The 23,422-nt window shown below is 38.7% G+C and overlaps 2 protein-coding genes across 2 annotated transcripts; both read right to left on the reverse strand.

The window, feature by feature from the left end:
- On the reverse strand, positions 1 to 23,295 carry LOC114310620 (uncharacterized). The gene is made up of 15 exons (XM_082889840.1): positions 21,645 to 23,295; positions 18,029 to 18,105; positions 15,699 to 16,358; positions 15,033 to 15,539; positions 12,740 to 12,822; positions 12,075 to 12,167; positions 11,825 to 11,977; positions 11,645 to 11,719; positions 2,868 to 2,996; positions 2,665 to 2,761; positions 2,091 to 2,233; positions 1,898 to 1,991; positions 1,496 to 1,634; positions 1,168 to 1,251; positions 1 to 712 (listed from the first exon to the last, which is right to left on the reverse strand). Exons 1-6 carry the CDS (start codon positions 23,293 to 23,295, stop codon positions 12,128 to 12,130), a joined length of 3,018 nt encoding a protein of 1,005 aa, XP_082745966.1. The 3' UTR covers positions 1 to 712; positions 1,168 to 1,251; positions 1,496 to 1,634; positions 1,898 to 1,991; positions 2,091 to 2,233; positions 2,665 to 2,761; positions 2,868 to 2,996; positions 11,645 to 11,719; positions 11,825 to 11,977; positions 12,075 to 12,127.
- Positions 551 to 3,647, reverse strand: LOC145800195 (ferredoxin-dependent glutamate synthase, chloroplastic-like). The gene is made up of 8 exons (XM_082889838.1): positions 3,559 to 3,647; positions 3,419 to 3,473; positions 2,868 to 2,996; positions 2,665 to 2,742; positions 2,091 to 2,233; positions 1,898 to 1,991; positions 1,168 to 1,251; positions 551 to 745 (listed from the first exon to the last, which is right to left on the reverse strand). Exons 1-8 carry the CDS (start codon positions 3,645 to 3,647, stop codon positions 551 to 553), a joined length of 867 nt encoding a protein of 288 aa, XP_082745964.1.
- Positions 23,296 to 23,422: the final 127 nt, after the last annotated feature.

The raw sequence follows: 23,422 nt of genomic DNA on the forward strand, positions 1-23,422 counted from the left end.
TACATATAAATACATAAAAATAAACTATTTAAATTATTAAATCTGAGTTCACAATGTTCAGTACATGAGTCCACAGTAGCTAGTTACATGTATATTACAATTATGAGATACATAAATTACGCCATTGTTCAGTCACAAGTGCAAGACTTGCACAACCAGAGAGGGAAAGAAAATTAGGGAGCAAGATCGAGAATTTCAGATTCAGATATGCTTTATCCTTGAATAAAACTAGAAAAACTAGAGAAAATACCAGACAAACAAGCCATGAAAGCATATTACCCAACAAAACTAAAAATTAACGTATCACAGCTACCTAAAATTTACAGTGTGCACACCATCGCTGTACAGGAAACTCGATTGCTTTTCAATGAAGCAATCAAGGTCTCAGTCACCAAGTAATAAGATGATTACGAAATTTCAGTCACCTGCAAACCGCTCCAATCAATTAGTAAGAATTTCCATCATAGAATCTATCCCTGCTTTGGCCATGATCGGTGTGGTTGAAACTTTATATACAACTGCACTTTGTGTATTGTGTGGTGCTGATCTTCTAAGCAGACTGCAAAGTCACCGTCGCAGAAGCAGTTTTCTCATACTCTGCACAAGCCTCGGGGGTGTCTTCTTTACTAGGTGGAACCAACTGCCAAAATAGCGGTAGATATTTGTCCCACTCCTTCAAAATAGAAGAGCCTATGCCATTCCCAGTTTTTTCCTTCATCAAAAGCAAAACAAGCCGTTCATCGAACTAAGAACCAAATACACATATCAAATGCTTGTTTCTACATTGACATATAAAATCTTAAAATGTGCAGGAGCCAAAAAAAAATAAAAAAAATAAAAATCGACCCAAAGGCAATCTAGAACTTTAGTCATTGCAGGCAATAGGCATAAGATTGGAAATTGGTAAAAGAACACGATTACAAGATCATGGCAAATATTTTCCAAAAAATAAAAAGCTTTGACAGGTAACAAGAATTTCATAAATAATTTGGCAACTGAACTTGAATTTTTGACATTTCAAATAACTAGTAACTTACAGAAGACAATAATCAGGATAGTCCAAAGAATGCAAAAGGCATTTTATCGAGAATTTGAATGTGTTACCATGTAACTGCATTTTGTGTTGTGTATGTGTGGTCATGATCATGCAGTTCATGGTGCACTTACAACATGGGCTTCAATCAGGTTCTTTAGCTGCATCTGCCCCACAGGTGCAACCACTCTCTGGATCTTTACAATTTCCTTATTTACCTGGTCCACAATTATACAAGCCATGACTTGAGAATCAACAGACTAAAAACTAACATTACTTTGTGGAAAATAAAGCACTAATGACAAAGCAAGTGCTCAAACTAGTTGTACAAAAATGGGGATTTTGTATGTTAGCATTTGTTTCATGGGTAATTAGTCCCAGAGCACCACATGGCATTGCCTATGTAGTGCCCCAAACCAATCACGTAGTGGAAAATTTTACAAGTGAGACATGCTGACTCACCTTTGTTAGGTAATTAAGAGGCAAAGGTTGACCCCCATAATGTGGGTTGTGGTTTTTCTTTTCCCACTATAGTGGCTTCCTCGGGGCCGAACCCGGTATTCTCAACGGGAGTTACAACCAATTCCCCTCCAGCCATACCCTGGAAATTAACTGCTAGTGTCAGATTTTACAAAATGCTATAGAACGTGGAAAAGGCAATGACTGTTCAAACCTAAAAAAATCAAACTCCACTAAAATGGCAAGGTAGCTTGACCAAAAATAACCAACTTTACATTTCATTAGCATAAATGTATAGTTGTATCAATATGAACTAGTTGAATTGAACTTGATTGATCAATCATTTTCATACTACAATACAGTGTCAACCCAACAACACTCCACTTTTGAGTGAAATAAGATTACCTTTCCCACATAGTCGTTAGCTTCTCCCACCAGCCGAATGTTCATTCCAGGTGTCAGAAAACAAGCAAATGACTGTCCAGCACTCCCCAAGAATCTAATACATGAAGACAATTTCTGATTATTAATGGGATTGCACTAAACTGAGCAGACAATGCCAATCCCACACACAGAATACCACAAAGCAAAAACCTACGTTATATTCAGCTGCCCAGTAAAACCATTGTCACCATATTTCTTTGCAACTACACCTACTATATGCCCACAAACTGCACGGTCCACTTTGTATATCTTTATGGTTTTATTGACAACTTTCTTATTCTCAATTGCATCTGATATCTGCATGAAAAATGAAAATTTCCTTAGATTGTGACCAGTGACCACAATAAGGAAAATAGAATAATGATGCTAAAAGAAACTAACAAAACAATAAACTACTTTGGAAGCAAAACTTTCAAAAACAACTTTCAAGAACCATTGCCACCAACAATTACTTACACTTTCAACTTTCAACCCATAAAAATTAATCTTAGTCATTAACAAAATTCAACAACCATGTTATCATGGTGATAGAACTTCATATCAAGCCTTTCAGTTAGAAGTTCTGGTTACACACTTATGCTTATTAGTTGGTAGTATTAGTTTTTTAGCAATTGCCCTGTAATTCAAAAAAAAATAAAATAAAATAAAATAAAATAATTTGATTGAAAGTGCAGAAATCCTATTATGTTCATTGCTTAATTACAAACTGTAATCAAATAATTGTTTACCTCTGGATCAGAGAGTAAAATATCATCCAAAACAGGGCCATTACTATGAACATCCTGAAGCCTGATTTGAGTACTGCTCTACTTTGGTAATCCAACACTGTCAAAAAACGAAATGTAAAAAGGTATATTTTACATACACAATAAGGCAAGAACAAGTGAATGTTGAGATGATAGGGAAAACGCACAACTTTTTGGATACATACACCGAGAATATAACTGAGATCAAGATGCTGTGTTTTCATCAACGTTACATCTAGTGGTCCTAGTAGATCTGTTCGGCCAATTATGTCACCCAACTTCTCATAGCCCAGTTGTGCCAAGATGCCCCATACCTGACCCGAAAACATAAAGTATCGATGACCATTGTTGAATAGATAGTGGGCATAGCAAAACTTAAGATATCAAAATTTGTAGATAGAATAGCAGGTGGCACACCAACAGGCCTAGATAGATTCACAAAATTAGAGTGGAAAATTGAGCCGAGAACAGAATTGGCTTATGATGCTTTTTTTTTGGGTGAATTAATTGATCTTAGGATTTGACACATAATCATAATCAAAATTTGAATTTTATTACCAATTATGAAAAAATTGGATTCACTTAATTAAGAATGACGATCAAATTGTTTGTGGTCCACATTTCAAAATTCAAAAACTTCCATGCTTGCATTTTTTAAGATATGTAATAAAAAAATAAAAAAACAACACGTCCCCCAAAGTCGACCACTTTTGTTCTCATCCTCACAGCACCTTACAAACTTATATTCGCCCTTTCCAGGAAAGCAACTTTTTTTTCCTAAAGTCCACCAACTGCATAATGCAATATGGAAAACTTGAAAGTAACTTCAAACCCCATCTATATTGTATTAATTCTCGTTTTCCAGTACCCTCCAACCTTAACTGGTTAGATTTCTTTCTCCAGTCCCCATTGTTTATGCGGTGATCCTTATTGCAAATAGTGGATTTGATCCCTATTGTTTCCATTGTACCGTCTAGCTTTAGCAGGTGAGGAATCTTTATTTTTGTTATTCTTTTGTTTTTTTAAAGTACACATAATATTGAAACATCCAATTTAAATCACCATCAAACTCTCTCTCTCTCTTTCTCTCTCTCCTTCCACTTTTTTTTCCAATCTTAGCCCAAACCCTATTTTAGAAAGAATTTCATGAACCTTAGGTGGAGATGAACAAATTTTGATTTGCTGCGATGCTAAGAGTTTTTTTATTGGATGATTACTGCAATATGTTCTATCACCAGCAATGAGTTTTTATTCATTGCCATGTTGTGTATTCAAAAGACAGGTCAATCCGTGTCGTTTGGTAACACTTACGTTTTCAGTTTTCTGTTTATATTTAGAAAAATTTTAAAAATTCAAATAAAAACTTGTTTGATAAAATTTTTGATTTATAAATCAGTGGTCTAAGTTTATAAATTTGGCCAAAAATGAAAACACAAAAAATGTGTTTTCGTTTTCAGTTTTCAGTTTTCAGTTTTTTTTTTTTTTACCACCCAACACTAGCCACCATCTGCCACCGTTTTCCACCACCGTCTTCCGCCACCACCACCCACCCCCCACCACCACTCGCCACCTGCCTGCCACCGCCACCCGCCTGCCACTACCACCCACCACCCGCCGCCACCACCCACCAGCCACCACCCACCTGCCACCCACTCGCCTCCACCACCCACCCCTCACCGCCGCCACCACCGCCGCCATCCACCCGCCACCCGCTACTACCATCCACCGCCCGCCGTCACCACCCGCCATCTACTTGCCACCACCACTCACCACCCACTTGCCACCACCATCCACCACCTGCCACCCACCCGCCACCACCAGCCACCTGCCACCCACCCGCCACCACCAGCCACCACCACCCACCTGCCACCACCACCCACCAGCCACCACCACCACCCACCCGCCACCCACCTGCCACCACCACCCACCACCCACCACTACCACCACCACCCGCCACCTACTCGCCACCACCCACCATCACCACTTGCCACCTACCCGCCACCACTACCCACTTGCCACCACCACCCGCTCGCTACCACCCACCACCCGCCACCGTCACCCACCCACCCGTCACCACCACCCGCCACCAACTCGCCACCACCACTCGCCGCCACCACCCACCACCACCCGCCACCCACCTGCCACCACCACCCGCCACCATCCACTCGCTACCACCCACCACCACCCACCGTCACCCACCCACCCACCACCACCACCCACCCGCCACCCACCACCCACCATCACCACTTTCCACACCGTCTTCTGCCGTCACTTGCCACCACTTGCCATTTCTCACTCTTTTTTATATTTTTAAAATTTTTTAAACATTTTGTCAATTACCAAACGCGTTTGTAGTTTATGTTTTTCTAAAAATAAACAAAAAATAAACAAAAACGAGTTTATAAAATTTTTGTAAATATAAACTGAAAACGTAAACGTTACCAAACATACGGTCTATCACCAAATATAAACTGAAAACATAAACGTTACCAAACATTTGCTGCGATGCTAAGAGTTTTTTTATTGGATGATTACTGCAATATGGTCTATCACCAGCAATGAGTTTTTATTCATTGCCATGTTGTGTATTCAAAAGACAGGTCAATATGTAATCAGGAATCTAGTGTCAAAATATAAGACAGATGTAAAAAGTTCACCCAATTACATGACATTATTGACAAATTCCAATCCCATGGACCATTTATTTTTTGATAAACAAAATTTATTAAACGAGCTTCAAGAAGATGCCAAAAAATACAAGAGTGTTGAAATGTGTCTCACATCGCCTGGAGTTGCCCCATCTGTGTTGATTATAAGGCTCCAATTTTCCTCTCTTTAATACTTGAGTTTTAAGGAGAAGTGTGAGTTGGGCTTTTCAATTTGGTCTTAGAGCTTTGTTAGGCCTGTAATTGGTGTGCCGTTTATCCGGCTATTATATGTTGTGGTCCAAAAGGATATGTTGGAATGTGTCTCACATCATCTAGAGTTGCCCCATGGTTAGGCCTGTGATTGGTGTGCCGTTTATCCAGCTACTGTATGTTGTGGTCCAAAAAGGTGTGTTGGAATGTGTCTCACATCGTCTGGAGCTGCCCTATCTATGCTGATTATAAGGCTCCAGTTTCCCTCTCTTTAATACCTGGGTTTTAAGGAGAAGCGTGGGTTGGACTTTTCAATTAAGAGAACACCAAAAAAGGGGAGACCTAACCAATCAAATCATCTACAAAATCCAAAATAGTAAACAAATCAGGATCCACCCTCCTAGACACCCAACTATACAAAACTGCAAATAACCTATTCTCCAAACATGATAACAAACAAGCAACCCCCTGAAAGATACGACGGTTGCGCTCTAACCAAATCAACCCATCAAGCATAATAGGGCACAAGTCCAAATAAAACTCAAGAAATTGGTTATTGTTAAGATTAGATGAAGGGTTGTTGTGTAATTGTCTACTTATCACTTATTGATATAAATATACCTAGTTAGAGAGGACAAACTAATTTTTGATTAGGTTTTGTGCCTCCTGACGTTGTTCTTCTCTCATCTTCTCTGTTCTATCATCTTCTTCCTTCTTTCTTAGATTTCTTCATTTATTTTTAACTTGGTATCAGAGCGGTACACAATTTATGTGTTCTTTCATTTTCCTGGTCTATCCTTTCACTATTCAATAATGTAAAATAAATAAATAAATAAATAAATAAATAAAAATTAAAATCCCAGCATGCTCGACTAGGGTTGGGGATTGCCCAGAATTTTTTTTTAATTTTTTTGAGATCTTTGCCTATTTTTTGATTTTTTCTTTATTTTTGAGAATAATGGATCATAGTTTGTTTTCAAGGAGCCGACTAGGCTGTTTAGAACCTTCCTTGGCTTCAGTTTTCACTTCTGGGATATTTTTTGGTTGTTGGTCCTTCTGGTTCATTCGGGTGCTGTTTGGGTTGTTTCTGCTGCTGTTTAGGCTTGTTTCTGGTGCTTCTTGGTTGTCTTTGGTGAGATTTTTACTTCCAGACAGAGTTTTGTTCTCTGTTCATCTCAATTTTCATCTGGTTGTGTGGTCTTAACTAATGGTTGCCGAAGGTGTCATCCATGCCAACAATGAGACTAAGAGTTTAGGTCCTAGTATGATGCGTGGTGATAACTCTTCTCTTCAACTTACTTTTGTTAAGTTGGATGGCACCAATTACTTGGTATGGTCCCATTCCTTTCAGTTGACTATTACTGCTCGTGGCTAGTTGGGATACATCAAAGGCATTACTCAGGCTCCCACGGAGGATAGACCAACACGTGACAAATGAAATAAGGAGAATGCTTTGGTTATGACCTGGTTACTCAATTCTATTCATTCTAATATGAGTCGGTCTTTTGTTTTGATGGACACTGCTCATGAGATTTGGACTATTGCAAATCAAATGCATTACCGACAAAGTAATAATGCTCAGGCCTATGAACTACGGAAAAAGATTTGGGATTTTGATTAGAAAGACAAATCTCTCACTAAGTATTATTCAGAGTTGAGTAGTTTATGGCAGGAACTTGACTATTATCAAAATTTCCAGGCTATGAGTTCCCAAGATGCAACTATGTTTCAGCAGATGATGTCCAAAGAGCATGTGTATGACTTTCTTGATGGTCTCAACATGGAGTATGATCCAATTCGTGTTCAAGTCCTTGGTCGTGATCCGTTTCCTACCGTGTGTGAGGCCTATGCTTATGTTCTGCAGGAAGAAAGTAGGCAGAGTGCCATGGTTCATCAGCCCCTTCAGGATCGCTCTACTATAGCCGTCTTTTCAACTCCTACAGCTAAAAAAGTTAGTCCGTCCAAGTCTGGAGGCAGAGGCTCCTCTAATGATCAGATCATTTGTGATTATTGTGGGAAAAAACGTCATGATCGAGACCATTGTGGGAAGTTGCATGGTCGTCCTACTCGAGGACGAGGTGGTTGTCGAGGCCATCGTGACGGTACTGTTCGCTCTCATGCACATCTCTCGGAGTCATCTCCTAATAATTCGAGTGATCCTGCAACACTTTCCCCAGACGAGTTACATACTCTCCGGCATCTAATGGCTCAGCTTGATTCTTCTCCTACCACCACTTCTGATCCCCCTTCCTCCAACTTTGCTTTCACAGGTAATCCTTCGCGTGCCCTGAGTGTTATCTCATAATTTCCTTGGATTATTGACTTTGGTGCTACCGATCATATGACAGGTTTGTCTAATCTTTTTCACTTTTACTCCCCTTATTCCTGCAAGAATAAAGTAAGAGTTGCAGATGGGCCTTTATCCTCTGTCTCTAGGAAAGGCTCTATTCATTGTTCTCTTTCTATTTCTCTTTCATCAGTTTTACATATCCCAAATTTCTCTACTAACTTGCTCTTTGTTAGTCGTCTTACCACTTCTTTAAATTGTTACATAACCTTTTATCCTTCTCATTGTGTCTTTCATGAACTGGATACGGGGAGAACGATTGGCAGTGGTAAAGCACATGAGGGCCTGTATGTTTTGGATGCCGAACCTTCCTCCGCTAAACACGCTCTTCAGACTATCGGCACTCCTAGCCTCTCACTTTTACATCAGTGGCATCGGCATTTAGGGCATCCCCCATTTTTGTTTTAGACAAACTTCTCCCTAGTTCAGCGAAGCATTGTGATAGGAAAAATTTTCATTGTGACACTTGTGAGTTTGCCAAGCATAAACGTTCTTGCTATCCTCCAATTAATAAAAGAAGTTTATTTCCCTTTATGGTTATTTATTCTAATGTATGGGATCCCTCTCGTGTTATGTCTGTGTTTGGCTATCGTTGGTTTGTCACTTTTATTGATTGTTATTCTCGTGTCACTTGGATTTACATGCCTCGTACCAAGAATGAAGTTTTCTCTTGTTTTAAAACATTCCATAAGATGGTCCATACTCAGTTTGCCACTCCCATTAAAGTCCTTCGAAGTAACAATGGCACTGAATTATTGATGGTGACTTTCGTGCGTATCTCGAAGAACATGGTATCCTTTATCAAACCAGTTGTGTCGGTACTCCTAAATAGAATGGTGTTACTGAACAGAAAAACCGTCATCTTTTTGAGGTTGCTCATGCTCTTATGTTCACGATGCAAGTTCCCAAACCATTCTAGGGTGATGCGGTTCTTAGCGCTGCTTATCTTATTAACCGCACGTCTTCTAGTGTTCTTCAGTTTCAGCGCCCTCTTAATCTTCTCCCTCACACTTCTGTGTCTTCCATCTCTCTTCCTCCTAAAGTTTTTGGCTGTGTCTGTTTTGTTCATTCCTCCCGCCTCACTCGGAGCAAATTAGATCCCAAGGCTGTGCGTTGTGTTTTCCTTGGTTATTCCTCCACCTAAAAAGGCTATAAGTGTTATGATACTCACTCTCATAAATTCTATGTTACTATGGATATTACCTTCTGTGAGTCTGAGTCCTTTTTTTCAGGTCAAGGTCAATCTCTTCAGGGGGAGGCTTCTACAGAAGAGATTGTTTCTTTTGATCCGTCTGATCCTTTTTTCTCTATCATTTGTAATGAGGGGGAGGTGCAAACTGAACATATTCAGGGGGAGTCTAGTGGGGAGGCGTAAACTGAACATATTCAGGGGGAGTCTAGTAAGATGGATAGACTAGATCTCAAGACTTACACTCGACGACAAAAAGAACAACCATCTCATGTGCTTCCATGCCCAATGCCAACTCCGGATCCAGTTACTATTCCGTTTGTGGATCCTTCAGGTAATGAGTCCTTGGTCACTACTCCCATTTTCGTTGATGATCTTAATCTTCCTATTGCTATTAGGAAAAGAGTTAGAACTTGTACTCAACATCCTATATCTGATTTTGTGTCCTATGACTCCTTATCTCCATCATATTGTGCATTTTTTTCGCCTTTGTCTTCTGTATCTATTCCACAGGGTTAGAAGGAAGCACTTAATGATCCTAAGTGGAAAGAAGCTATTGCAGAAGAGATGAGAGCTTTGAGTAAGAATGGCACTTGGGAGTTAGTGTCTCTACCATCGGGGAAAAAGAATGTGGGCTGCAAATCGGTGGTCACCATTAAGCAACGAGCAGATGGAACCATTGAGAGATATAAGGTGAGACTAGTTGCTAAAGGGTTCACTCAGACTTATGTCATTGACTATCAAGAGACCTTTGCTCCGGTGGCTAAGATGAATTCTACTCGTGTCTTGCTTTCCTGTGCGGCAAATCTAGGGTGGCCATTACAACAATTGGATGTAAAGAATGCTTTTCTCCAAAGTGATTTAGAAGAAGAAGTGTATATGGATGTTCCTCCCTGTTTTTGCTCTCCAGCTACTGCTGGGAAGGTTTGTCAGTTAAAGAAAGCATTATATAGTTTGAAGTAGTCTCCTAGAGCCTAGTTTGACAGATTTCTAAAGGCGATGATTAGATTTGGTTACAAGCAGAGTCATGTAGATCATACCATGTTCATCAAACAGCGGGCTGATAAGATTGCTATACTTATTGTCTATGTGGATGACATAGTTGTGACTGGGAATGATGTAGAGGCGATATCTCAAATCAAAGCTCAATTTTCCAAGGAATTTGAAATTAAAGACCTTGGGCCTTTACAGTACTTTCTTGGGATTGTGATTGCTAGATCTGACAAGGGTATATTTATCTCTCAAAGAAAGTACATCTTAGATCTACTTGTGAAACTAGGGATGTTAGGATGTAGACCGGCAGATTCCCCTATTGAGGCCAATCACAGACTTAGCAGTAGTGATGGAGATTGCGTTGACAAGGAAAGATATCAGAGACTTGTGGGGAGATTAATATATCTTTCCCATACTAGGCCTGATATTGCATATGTTGTGGGTGTAGTAAGCCAATTTATGCATGATCCACGAACAGGTAATTTGGATGCAATTAATCAGATCTTGAGGTATCTGAAATCAACGCCAGGAAAAGGAATCTTGTTCTCTAATCATGGTCACTTGAGGTTAGAGGCCTTCACTGATGTAGATTGAGTTAGTGCAGTTGATGACAGGAGATCTACTTCAAGTTATTGTACCGTTGTAGGCGGAAATCTAGTGACTTGGCGCAGTAAGAATCAAGCAGTTGTAGCCAGATCGAGTGCAGAAGTATAATATCGGGGCATGGCTAATGGCATTTGTGAACTTATGTGGTTTCAAGTTTTATTGGCAAACTTGGGATTGTTAAGTAGCGGGCCAATGAGATTGTATTGTGACAATAAGGCTACTATTAACATTGCTCATAATCCAATTCAGCATGATAAAACAAAGCACATTGAGATTAACAGGCATTTTATCAAGGAGAAAATCAGAAGTGGAGTGATTTGTATGCCTTTTGTGCAACCAGCAGAACAATTGGCTGATATATTTATTAAAGGGTTAGGTAGTAAGGTTTTTCATCCCATTGTGTGCAAGTTGGGCATGAGAGCTATCTATGCACCATCTTGAGGGGGAGTGTTAAGATTAGATGAAGGGTAGTTGTGTAATTGTTTACTTATCACTTATTGATATAAATATTCCTAGTTAGAGAGGACAAACTAATTTTTGATTAGGTTTTGTGCCTCCTAACGTTGTTCTTCTCTCATCTTCTCTGTTCTATCATCTTCTTCCTTCCTTCTTAGATTTCTTCTTTTATTTTTAACTGTTATAAATCAAGTAAACACTCAATTGACATAAAATAAAACTAGGGAGGTGCCACCTGTTATGCAGATAGGCATTCATGAACTATTTTTCAAGTGCAGCTATACCCCCATTACCTCTGCCACTATTTTTGTCACACATTTTAAAAGATTTTTCCAAGTGCCAGTATTGGCTTTTAGCCTCCTGTCAGACCATAATTTCTCCCATACCAAACTGCTGGTCAGACAATCTCTAGTGTTGTTTTATATAACAGAATAGATGAAAAGGTCAAACTGGAGACTCTAGGCATGGAAGCGCTAAATCCATCAAACATCAAAAAAGACAGCATATAGTTACCACTTCAGCAACATATGGAAAGAAGTGGACAAGATCACCAGGCAAGCCAGGAAAACAAGGTCGTGGTTCTTCCCTCTGAAATATGTAATTAGTCATTAGACAAGGAAAATAAGCAGACACAAGCAGGTACCTTAGAAAGAGCATGGGAATTTGAACACAATATATTGTTGTGTTTAATACCTCATTGGCAACACCAACCGGACAATTATTTGTGTGACAGATGCAAGCCATAATACATCCAGTAGCAATCATTGCTACAGAACCAAACCCACTTTTGAAGCCTCCGTCAACTCTAAGAATGGCCCTCTCTCTCAGTCCATTTTCAATTAGTGTCTGTAAAGAAGTTATCTCTAAACATTTAGAACCTGAAGTAATACACAAGAAATTGAAGGAAGAAATCTGAACCATTTATTTAAAGTTGTACGCAAACCTGATGCGTTGTAAGCCCAAGTTCCCAACGACCACCGGCATGCTTAATGGAACTTATAGGGCTGGCTCCGGTTCCCCCATCATGCCCCGATATCTGCAAACCAAGTTACATGTGTCATTCAATTTGATAATATTCCTATCCTACCTTCTCTAATACATCAGGGAATCTTATTTGCTGTGTTGGAATGAGAGCAAAAACTTTACTGTTACAAGACATGTTCTCGTATGTCCAACTGATACTATCACAAAGGCTAATTTATCATTCGCTTCTACAACACGATAGGCATAGTAGTTGTTTCGCTGGAGAGCTATTTGATGGTCTTGTTCAGACTTGAAATAAATGTGGAAGCGCATTGAGGCATTCCCAAAAGGAGTCTGACAATGTTGATATTCTAGCCTAACTAGGAACAGTAGCTTGGAGAGTGATCGCGTTCGTTTGGTTGACATGACTAGTGAAGATCATAAGAGTTTGAGGAGTATAGAACAAACATGGTGAAAACTAGATTTTCAAAACCTGCCTCAGTCATGGTCATCATTTCTATTTTTAACTTCTTCTTCATATACTTCTTAATGAAAGAAATAGTCCCAAAAAATTTTGAAAATAATAAAAATGCTTGAAAACAAATTAAATGTAGAAAATGTGTAGGAAACTAGAATGCAGCTTACTTGTTCTTCTTCTTCTTCTCCTTCTTCTTTTCCCTTTTCATCCCCTCCTCATCCTCACCATCTTCTTTCTCTTCTTGTTGTTGCTGTTTCAGGAATAACGGTAGATAAATTTTCATAGAAAGCACTCTTCATTGATGAAAAAAAATATGCAAAGACATAATGAATCAGAGGAAGAATACCAAAAACAAAAATAATAGATTGCCTACCAAAGTCACATTTGGGACTCATGGCCCATGTTTGCATACGTTTACTACATTTTTGTAACAAAAATTTTGGAAAAATAAAATTAAGAACATAGTTGTCAAATCAGAGTTCGTATCGTGAATCAAAATGGCCTCGTACCAAATCGAATTGTGAATCATAAAGATTCAGCCACTTTTTCTAAATTACTTAAAACCATATATCTACACATTTGGATGTTAAATATGTTTTATGAATATGAAATATTTAGACTAAAATCAATGCAAATGTTATTTTGATTAATAATCACATAGTTTAATAGATAAGAAGTTAATAAAGATTCATATGTAAGATCACCATCTTACCTTCTTTTTTTTTAGATATTTCTTATCAACCATTCTTAATAAAGATAATAATCAAATAAACAAACTATCAATTTCCAAAGTAACAATAATTAACAACAATATTGATATTTGAACAATAAGCACACATACTTTTCTAAGTAACAGAGAGTAAATAATAAGAAAGAATTATTTTGAATATTTTATTTTAAAGGCTAAAGCATTTTAAAACGTATAACTGACCTCATACATATAATATTCAATTTATATTCAATTTAATAAAATAATAATAGATAATTCATAGTGTAAATTTAATCTTAAACATGTTTAGAAGATATCTTATGATTTTTTAAAGGGAAAAAAAATAAGAAAGGTTAAAAATATGTTGGGTCTGATTGGATCATATTAAAAACTCCATGATCACAAAAATAACAACAAATCATGTATATATGTTAGTTATTTTGGTATTAAACGTTATTAGAAGTTGTATTATGTCATTTTCATTAAAAAGATGGAGAAAAAAAGAATTAAAAATATGTTGGACATAATAATTTCAAAGATTGCATGAATCGTAAAAGTGAATCGAATCGTGAATTGATTGTGAATCGTGCGATTCACTAGAGATTCACTTACAAAATCGATTCACTCATAGATTCGTATCGATTTTGCAAAAATTGATAATCGAATCGTGAATCATAAGATTCTGATAACAGATGAATAGATGAAGAAAATGCAAAACAGAATTATGAAAAGAAAATTGTTCCAGCAATGCTTGGGCAGATTTTTTTTTTTTTTTTTTTTTTTTTCCAGTGGGTTTGATGAATGCTCGTGATTTGCTTCCCCAAGGTTTAGCTCAAGGAAATATGGACATTAGCTGCTTTAACATGAAAACTTTGGAACGGCACCCAAAGTTCAGCCTTGATCTAGAATCTCTGCTGGTATTCTGGTGCTGGTTTTGTTTCTCTTGTAAGCATTCAAATATACTATTCAGGAAAGAAATTTGATGAGTATTGTATCAAATTTGTAGAAGTTTTTAAAGATTATTGGACTCACTCATATCTAGTCCTCGTACTACTAGAGTGGTGTGTGTGTGTGTCTGTGCATGTGTGTATGCGTGGGGGAAAATCTTCATTTCATTCCATTAGCAAAAATGTTGGTATAGTATTTTTTTCATATATATATAATTCCTTTTTTTTTGGATAAATTATATATATATATATGTTTTTCTCCTAGTGGAGGAAAGAATCAAATGTAAATTTAATCATAGAAAAGAGGTTTCTAAGGCTTGAAAGATGTGCATCTAATCAAGTGACAAAACTAGGCTCATAAGGCTTTGATGAAAGTAAACCGTGTTTGGTTGCCAGATAATTGAATCAGTTGTAACTTATAAATGATTTTGAAGATGGGCAGGATGTGTTCAAAGAATTACATTTTGTTTTTCTGATGCAACTTTTAATTGTAAATTTACTTGTACAGTACACTATTTCTAGCTACCATGCCATTATTTGATCAACTTTTAAATTTTGTATTTTCATCAAAATAATTTTTTTGTCCACTGTCTGAAGCTTGTTGCTTGTTCCTTTATATACTGACCAAAACACGGCTTAATATTCTTTTATAGTTAAAATATTCTACAAAAGTACTTAACAGAAGAAAACTACTAAAGGTTTCTTTGCCAAAAAACAAAAAAACAAAGAGAGAGAGAGAGAGAGAGAGAGAGAGAGAGAGAGAGAGAGAGAGAGAGAGGAGAAATGTTAGTATGGGTAACAAACCTTTCCAGAAAAGTATTGCAAGGTGTTTTTGAAGTGATCCATCTGAGCCGATTCTTCTCCAGATCCAAGTTGTATGTTTGAGGAGCGTAGGAATCCAGGTGAGTAGGTCTTCAATTCAGGGCAATTATGGGTATGCACATACTCCACTAATGGTAATTCCCAGTCATGAGTAACGTGGCAAAAGCTCCCAAGCTTTGGTAGACCTCTGAGTTCCAAATGGTTCAACTGAGGGAATAGAGTTTTATAAATCTTTCCTGTACCTCTGACTTCATCTTCCTCCTTTGCAACTGCTTCCTCCATTGTCAAGCAATTATCTATGATTAATTTTTGAAGGTTCACAAGATATCTGGCCATGAAAGGAGAGAATAGACTTCGCAAACTGCCACAATTTGAAACACACATTAATTTTAGTTTATGGAATGAGCCAGGCAGAAGTTGGCTGCACCATATGTCATTTGTGTTCTGCAATCCACCAAGTTCCAATTCCTCCAATATAGGAAATGCAACCTGCAAACCCAACAAATGCATTAACAAGCACACCGCTAAAAAGTATTAGCGTTTGTTAGAGAGAATTTGACATTTTCGGGAAGTCTAGAAAAGTCTGCAAAAGTCTAGAAACTGTGACAAAAAAACAGTGACATGCATATGGAAATTTGTTGCATCTACCTTCTCATTGAAGAGAGGCTGAAGAGAGTTCTGAAGGCTGCCATTTGTTGCAACCACAGTATCAATCACTTTGGGAAAGAAACTCACAAGGTTTGACAGATCATAAAGACGCAAAAGTTTCAATTGAGGGAACTCAATTTTGTGGACTGAACTTTCACCTTTCCCATTGCTTTCTGCAACAATTCCTGACATCATCTTACATCTTCTTATCTCCAATTCTCGGAGTTGTGGAATGCTTTTCATCATGGCTGGTGAGAATAGATGCATCAAGCTATTACAATCATGAACATGCAGCGTACTTAGTCTCGGAATATACATAAATCCAATAAGATCTCTCTTTGAAATATGGTTCAGTTTGGGTAGAGATATTAATTTGACAGATTTCAATTGAGAGAGCATATCTGAATCTCCTTCCTTAATATCCAACCTTTCCAAGTCAAATACCTTCTCCACTGACCTGCAGTCCTCTACAGTGAGTTCTTCAAGATTTCGCAGCCTCGCCAGCAATTTTGATGGAACCACATTTACCAGCTCATCACAGTTGACTACATTAATTTTTCTAAGTTTACACAAAGACCCCACTGGCAGTGGATCCTGTGCCAAACCTTCCAAAGTGTCAAGAAACTCAAGTTCTAGCACCTCCAAGCTAGGGAATGCAACCTGCTAACAAGCCGCCAAATGTTAAACGTGCTAGAATTTCACTCTCATTTTCATGATATTTAAAGCTTTTAGTAGTCAATGAGGATCTATAGTGCAAAATGCCTTGTTTCTTTACGATCACGAAATATAAAACTATAGTGCTCCATAGGACTTCTATGAATTTTTAAAAAGCATTGGAAATGAGAATTCAAACATGAAAACATAATAAAATACCAAGTTACTTAAAACCTTTCTTTAGTGCTAATTCTTAAATTATGGACCAAAAATTCAACAACTTGAATTGATATGAAAATACCAACAAATTACAGGATTTACAGGGGCTTCCACTGACGAAAATTTGGCAACACCCTTAGACTGATTTTGAAATCTTTCAAGGGAAAGAATAGGCTGCCTACCCAAATAAAGTAAAATTGCTTCTTCTCTTCTCTTCCCCACGTCATATCAAGCTTGCAAAGATGTTAACCTGGTTTTGGCATAACATGGGTGAGGCATAAACTTTTGAGATGCTGGTGTGTGAAATGTGATAGGCTAAGAGGATATTTAGAAATGTGGAAGACAAAGTGGGGGTTTGTATTTTGCCATTTAGGGCATAGTAGATCATTCTAGTCCTGTTTTATCCATAAGCAATATATATGATTTTGAGAATTTACAAGGGTGAATAGAACATTGACCACTCAGTAACTTGGATACTGGTAGTACTTTTCCTTCCTAGTAGTGCTATACGAACCCAAAAAAATAAAAGAATTTGCAAAATGATGTCTCTTGTCATTAAATGCCTTCTTAAATTGCATGGTAATGTTACAGGCCAGAATGCAGGTCACTTTGTAGGATGAGGGATTATATGTAACAGATGCACACCACTCTGGTGCACTATGCCATTATGTACAATATTCTCCACTTTGTAGACAAAGTTTGCAAATTTTTTAAGTGCCTGCAGATTTTTTTTTCCCAAAAATTTATATAGAGCTGATGTTATACTTGCAATTGGCCGGTCAACTGGTTTGGATGTCTTTTTATAGTTGGTTCATAGGTAGCTAACAACGGGCCAGATGCAGAAAAAGAAACAGAAAAATTTACACTCATTGTATGATCGTATCTGAATAGGTTGGAAGACTAACATACATTAGAAAGAATACATGAGATTCCAAGGATGACCTATTTGCTTGTCTTGGTAAAATCTTTACATGCTTCGTTATGCACATATTCTTTAGAATCCTTTATTTCTGCTTCTCTTTCTTCGAAATTCAGATGTTTTCAGTACATCTTCTCTTTTCCACGTTCAAACATTTTTTCTATCGCATAAGTTTTCTTGGCATTTATATAATATTATATTTCTAATTTGTTAAAATATTTACAACACAGTAATAACTTGATTTACATCTAAATTTGGAATTTCTTCCCTCAAATAAATTTGGATTTTATTTTTTATTTTTTTCTTTAAAAAAGGTCCTTTGGGCTTTTTTATAGCCAAAAAAATTACATCACAACAATGCAGAGATGCTAGAATAGATCAGTCAATTTTTATGTGAGAATCAGCCAAGACACTTCCATTAAATCAGCATAGCAGATTCTTGTTCTCCTAAGAATAGAGTGAGTACTTTCTTTATTCACACTAAAAAAAAAAGAAAAGCAAAGCAAAACAATAGCAAAAGAAAAACCTAAACACATACCTTTGGGGGGAAAATATGTAAAAATATATGTATTATTGATTGATATTGATTGTTACTATTACAATGATTCATGATTCCTATATATAGAAGAGGGTGAGTGTGTAGTAGGTAAGGAGTAGGTGAAGTGGAGGTGGTAGTGGTGTAGTGGGTTAGGTTTAGTGGAGTAGGTGAGGTGGTAGTGGTGTAGTGGGTTAGGTTTAGTGGAGTAGGTTTAAGTGGGTGAAGTAGGTGGAGAGTAGGTGGATTTTAACAGCCTCCCGCAAACTCAAGGGGGATAGGAACTAACCAACTTGAGTTTGGAGAGAGTAACAAAACAAGAAAATACATAAAAATAAAAGAGGATAAGAGACACTGTATGGTCGTGTCAGACCATTGGTGAAGACACTGGATGGTGGTGTCATAACGTTGTAGAGGACACTGTATGGGGGTGTCATAACCATGTAGAGGACACTGTATGGTGGTGTCATAACGTTGTAGAGGACACTGTATGGTGGTGTCATAACGGTGTAGAGGACACTGGATGGCGGTGTCAGACCGATATAGAAGACAGTTTATGGGGTCATGTCGGACCGTTGTAGCAGACAATGTTGTGACAGTTTACGGAGTCTTGCTGGACCCTTGTAGAAACTAACCGGAATCTATGTCGGGACAGTTTACAGAGTCTTGTCGGACCCTTGTAGAAACTAACCGGAATCAATGTCGGGACAGTTTACAGAGTCTTGTCGGACCCATAAAAGAGCTAACCGGAATCAATGTCGGGACAGTTTACAGAGTCTTGTCGGACCCTTGTAGAAACTAACCGGAATCAATGTCGGGACAGTTTACAGAGTCTTGTCGGACCCTTATAGGAGTTGCACCCTCAAAAGGTGTGCCCAAATTTGTCAAAAGGCGTGCCATCAAAAGGCGTGCCCAATTCATCAAAAGACGAGCCATCAAAAGGCGCGCCAGACACGCGGTGATGCACGTGATCGACAGTGCGCGTGTCGGCCTCTTCGTCATGTTCTATATAAATCAATGCGGAGGCTGAGGTAGAAAACCTGCTAAAATCTTCTGAAAAAACTCTTCCTTGCCTGAGAGAGAAACTCTGTAATACTCTGTAACCAACCCGTCTCTGAAACACTCAGCAACATGGCCTCTTCTTCCCGTCCAGCTACCCAAAACATGGCCTTCTCTTCCCGTGGTCTGCTCACGCTCTTTCCAGAACTGAACGAGCCCACAAGAGAAATAACTGGTGCGGTGGCCAGTGAACCTCAACCAAACACCTCTGGTTTTGCTCCGTTGAACTTTCCGATGCGGTCGGTGGAGCAAAAAATGGCGGTGCAAACTGATATTGAGGCCAATCAGTATACTCTGAAGTCATGTGTGGAAACCATGACTGCGGTTACAAATTTGTCGAACCGGCTGCAGAGTAGAACAAATGAGGTGCAGCAGCTAAACGCCCAACTGGCTCTGCTCCAACGCATGTATAAGGATGCGCGAGCAGAGATAAGTGTGCTAAAGGCAGAAAACAAGGAGCTGAAGCGGAAGGCCACCGTGATGTTCCAATTCGGAGGGCCACCATATGCTGCAGTGGAGGAGCAGGGAGTAGTGATCATGCCCAGTGGAGTGGGAAACACGGAGGTAACAACGGCAAGGGTCGCCCAGGACGGAGGCAAGAAGAAGAGACCTGCAGCAGAGTAGAGAAGAAAAATCTCACTGTTTCGATTTGTGTTGTTGGTTTTTTTGTTGGTTTTTTTTTTTTTTTTTTTTTTTTTTTGGGTGTAAAATGGTGATCGGGATTGATCCCCGGCATGAAAAAATGACAAGTGTGTGGAATGTTTGTGGTGTTATTTGGTGTTGTTGTTTTGTGTGAGAATAAAAATAAAATAAAATAAAACAACGGATAAAGAAAATGGATAAAAATATTTGGAGATGCTCACTAACGAGTTGTAGAATAAGTAAATATTGATGGAAAAAAGAAAAGAAAATAAAATAAAATAAAATAAACAGAGAGATAGGAAAAATATATTATAATAAAAAAATATAAATATATATATATATATATATTAAAATAAAAGAAAGTGAGAAATAACGTGGTTGTGTCTTTTTTTTTTTTTTTTTTTTGTATAGATATGTATTTATTTATTTATTTATTTTTTTTAATAAAAAAGAGAAGATAAAATAAAATAAATAAAGATAATGTTGGGGGCGGTGGTGTAGTTGTTTACGTGTAGCTTTGTCTGGTACTCATGACTTGAGCATTATACAACTCCAAATAAAATAAAGCAAAAGAGGGGGACAAAACCATGTGCTCTGCTTCACCATCTCCAAACAAGAGAGAGAAAGAGGGAAATACTGGCTTTCAAGAACAAGCTGCCCACCCCAGTTGAGGCCATACAAAACGAGTTCTCAGCTATTCACCAGTCCAAATCCACAAAGATGTTTACACAGTATGAGCCTGCCCAACCTCCTAGGAATGATGGTGGTCTCTCTACTGCATTCTCTCTAGCAGAAGGAGAAGCAAAGGTGATCATGTGAGCCAAAGCAGGAATGATGTAGACAGTGAAGCTGACGAGAAGAGATCCAACAGTGGAGTTGATAGGACCAAAGAAAGGGAAGATTATAGCAAGGAACCAAATAGGGATGACCACAGGAAGCCTAGAAAGAGCCCTCTGGCACATACTCTTGCACTCATGCATTCCTATGAACTTCTCCCACACAAAATACAGTGGTGTGCATGCAAATCCAAATGTTATGAACTGATGAATGAGGATGACAGCAGTGTCTCTGAAACCAGTCCTTGGGAGCCGTGAATCGAGCTCCGTTGACGGTGGATTGCGAGGAGGAAGCGGGAGTTTCGTCGACGAACAGTACAATCTCGAGCGTGAGCGGGAAGAGAAGCGAGAGAGAGGCCATTGGAGACGAGCACGAGATCGAGAGGGCTTGTTCGCGTGGAATCAACGACGAAGAAGATGGAGATAACTTCAGGAAGAAGCTTCGGCTCTCGAAAGATTAGTCGGCTGTTCTTTGAAGAGAGCTTCATGAAGATGCATGTTGGGGATGCCCTTGATGACTGGGAATCGACGGCCTCATCTCTGTGTGTGTGTCATGCCCATCATTGTTGCAGACATGGTGTTCGACGAAATGTCCCAGAGGGATTTTGGGTTTGCTTCGGCGAGGTGATGAAAGAAGAGTGAAGGTATGTGTAGAAAATTTTAGTAGACTAGGTTGAGGTCCGGCGGGCGGCTAAGGTGAGGTTGCCGCCCGCCGGGGAAGTGAAAATATTAGGTTCTAAACCTGCTCTGATACCATGTAAAAATATATGTATTATTGATTGATATTGATTGTTACTATTACAATGATTCATGATTCCTATATATAGAAGAGGGTGAGTGTGTAGTAGGTAAGGAGTAGGTGAAGTGGAGGTGGTAGTGGTGTAGTGGGTTAGGTTTAGTGGAGTAGGTGAGGTGGTAGTGGTGTAGTGGGTTAGGTTTAGTGGAGTAGGTTTAAGTGGGTGAAGTAGGTGGAGAGTAGGTGGATTTTAACAAAATAGATTGCATAAAAGCATTGTGGTTTCCTTCTGAATCTGATGACATATGGCTGTTATTGGGGAAGGGGCATTTGATTTGTGGTAGACCTTCAACGTGCAATTTCTTCAATTGAGGGAACTCGATCTCATCAATCTCTCTACAGAAACCAGCGAGCTTTGGAAGTCTATCAAGTTGCATTTCTTCTAAATTGGGGAACACAATCTTTTTCGCAGTGGTTGCATTGCCAATGCTATCATCTCCTCTTTCCTTCCAAATAACTTCTTCCATCATATCACAACAAGATATGTTAAGAGCTTGGAGTTGCGCGAGACCTCTTGCAATTGATAGTGGAATCAGATTTCGCAATTTAGAACAAAGATGCACGTCAATGAATCTCAGGTAGCTGAGGCAGACATGAGTTTGAGCTGGACCCTCCACCAGAAAATGCGTCAAAGCAGGTAAACGTGATACCTTCACTGCTCTTAGCTTTCTGAAGGACCCCACTGGAAACTGGCCAAGACATATCTCTCTCAAGCTAGGCAGACAATGAATATCCAAACTTTCCAGAATAGGAAAAACAGCAGGAGCAGTATTAGTAGGCATAATCCAATTCATTGTATCAACCACACATTCCAGTGTATCACAATCACGAATTGAGAGAGACTTCAAGTGTTGCAGTCCTTCAACTCCATCTCGAACTAACTCATCTACCATATCCTTTGAACCCTCCCCTTGTAAACAAAGAAGTTCGGTATTCTTTAACAGCCAGTTGATCCCATACTCTAAAGGAACACAAGTGCCAAGATTGAGTACCAGTTGCTTTTGGAGTTGGCATCCCACTGGCCAGTCGCAATCGCTACCTATTAAAATTGTGTATTTCGTCAGGTTCCCAAAGAGGGCTCTGGAATTTCTTGGCAAAAGAGCTTTTGCATCTCTTATTTTGATCTCTAAAGTATTCAAATTGGACAATGACTCAAGCTCTCTGAGGCTAGCATTTCTCATTTTTGTTTTGCCTCCTATATCTTCCTCACCATCCCAATTACCAAACAAGCTGTCTCTCATGTACAGTTCTTGTAATCTGGCCAGGCCTGATATGACATCCAGTGATATTCTACTGAGATATATACATTTCCTCAAATCCAACAACCTTAGATTAATCAATTTTCCAATTTCTTCTGGTAAACCCTGGATGAGGGAACCACGAAAGCTGAGTATTTCTAGGTTCAATAACTCTCCAATTGCAGATATGTCTCCCACCAAGCGATAATCGAGACACAATGTTCGAAGGTTCCTCAAGAATCGAAGTGATAAAGGTGTCCATCGAGACATCATGCACCGCACATCTAAAACTTTGAGTTCTCTCATCCCCTCAAAGAAACTATCCGGCATTCTTGAAGAAAGACTTGTGCACCGTAACAACTCAAGTTTTGAGCTTCTAAACCCCACCGGAAGCTCCCTAGTGTTCTCCGTTATCACTGAAATGCAATTGTAGTGCTCATGCATGTCCTTCTTTGGTCCCTCTCTCAGTTTGAGGCCATCACTTATCACAAGTACACGCTTATCCCTGGATCCAATGGATATGGCAACATCACGAACTACTTCATGCATTTTAACATGCTCACCTTGTACACTATCAATGAAATTGTCTATGTCACTTTCTAACAGCAAATTGCAGCTCTTTAGTTGATCAACCAACACAAATACTCGATCTCTTGCTTCTCCTAGTTCATTGATGCCTTCAAACAACCGTAGCCCCATTCCATATCTAACCAAATCTTCGATGGGAATATAATAATTCTCTTCAAATAAGCAACAAAGCAGAAACAATGACTTGGCTTCCTCATCCTCTAAATAAGTGTAACTCAACTCTATAGACCGATACACA

This window comes from Camellia sinensis, chromosome 10 (assembly GCF_055761805.1).
Source record: "Camellia sinensis isolate YWXY chromosome 10, ASM5576180v1, whole genome shotgun sequence".
Classification (NCBI taxonomy): domain Eukaryota; kingdom Viridiplantae; phylum Streptophyta; class Magnoliopsida; order Ericales; family Theaceae; genus Camellia; species Camellia sinensis.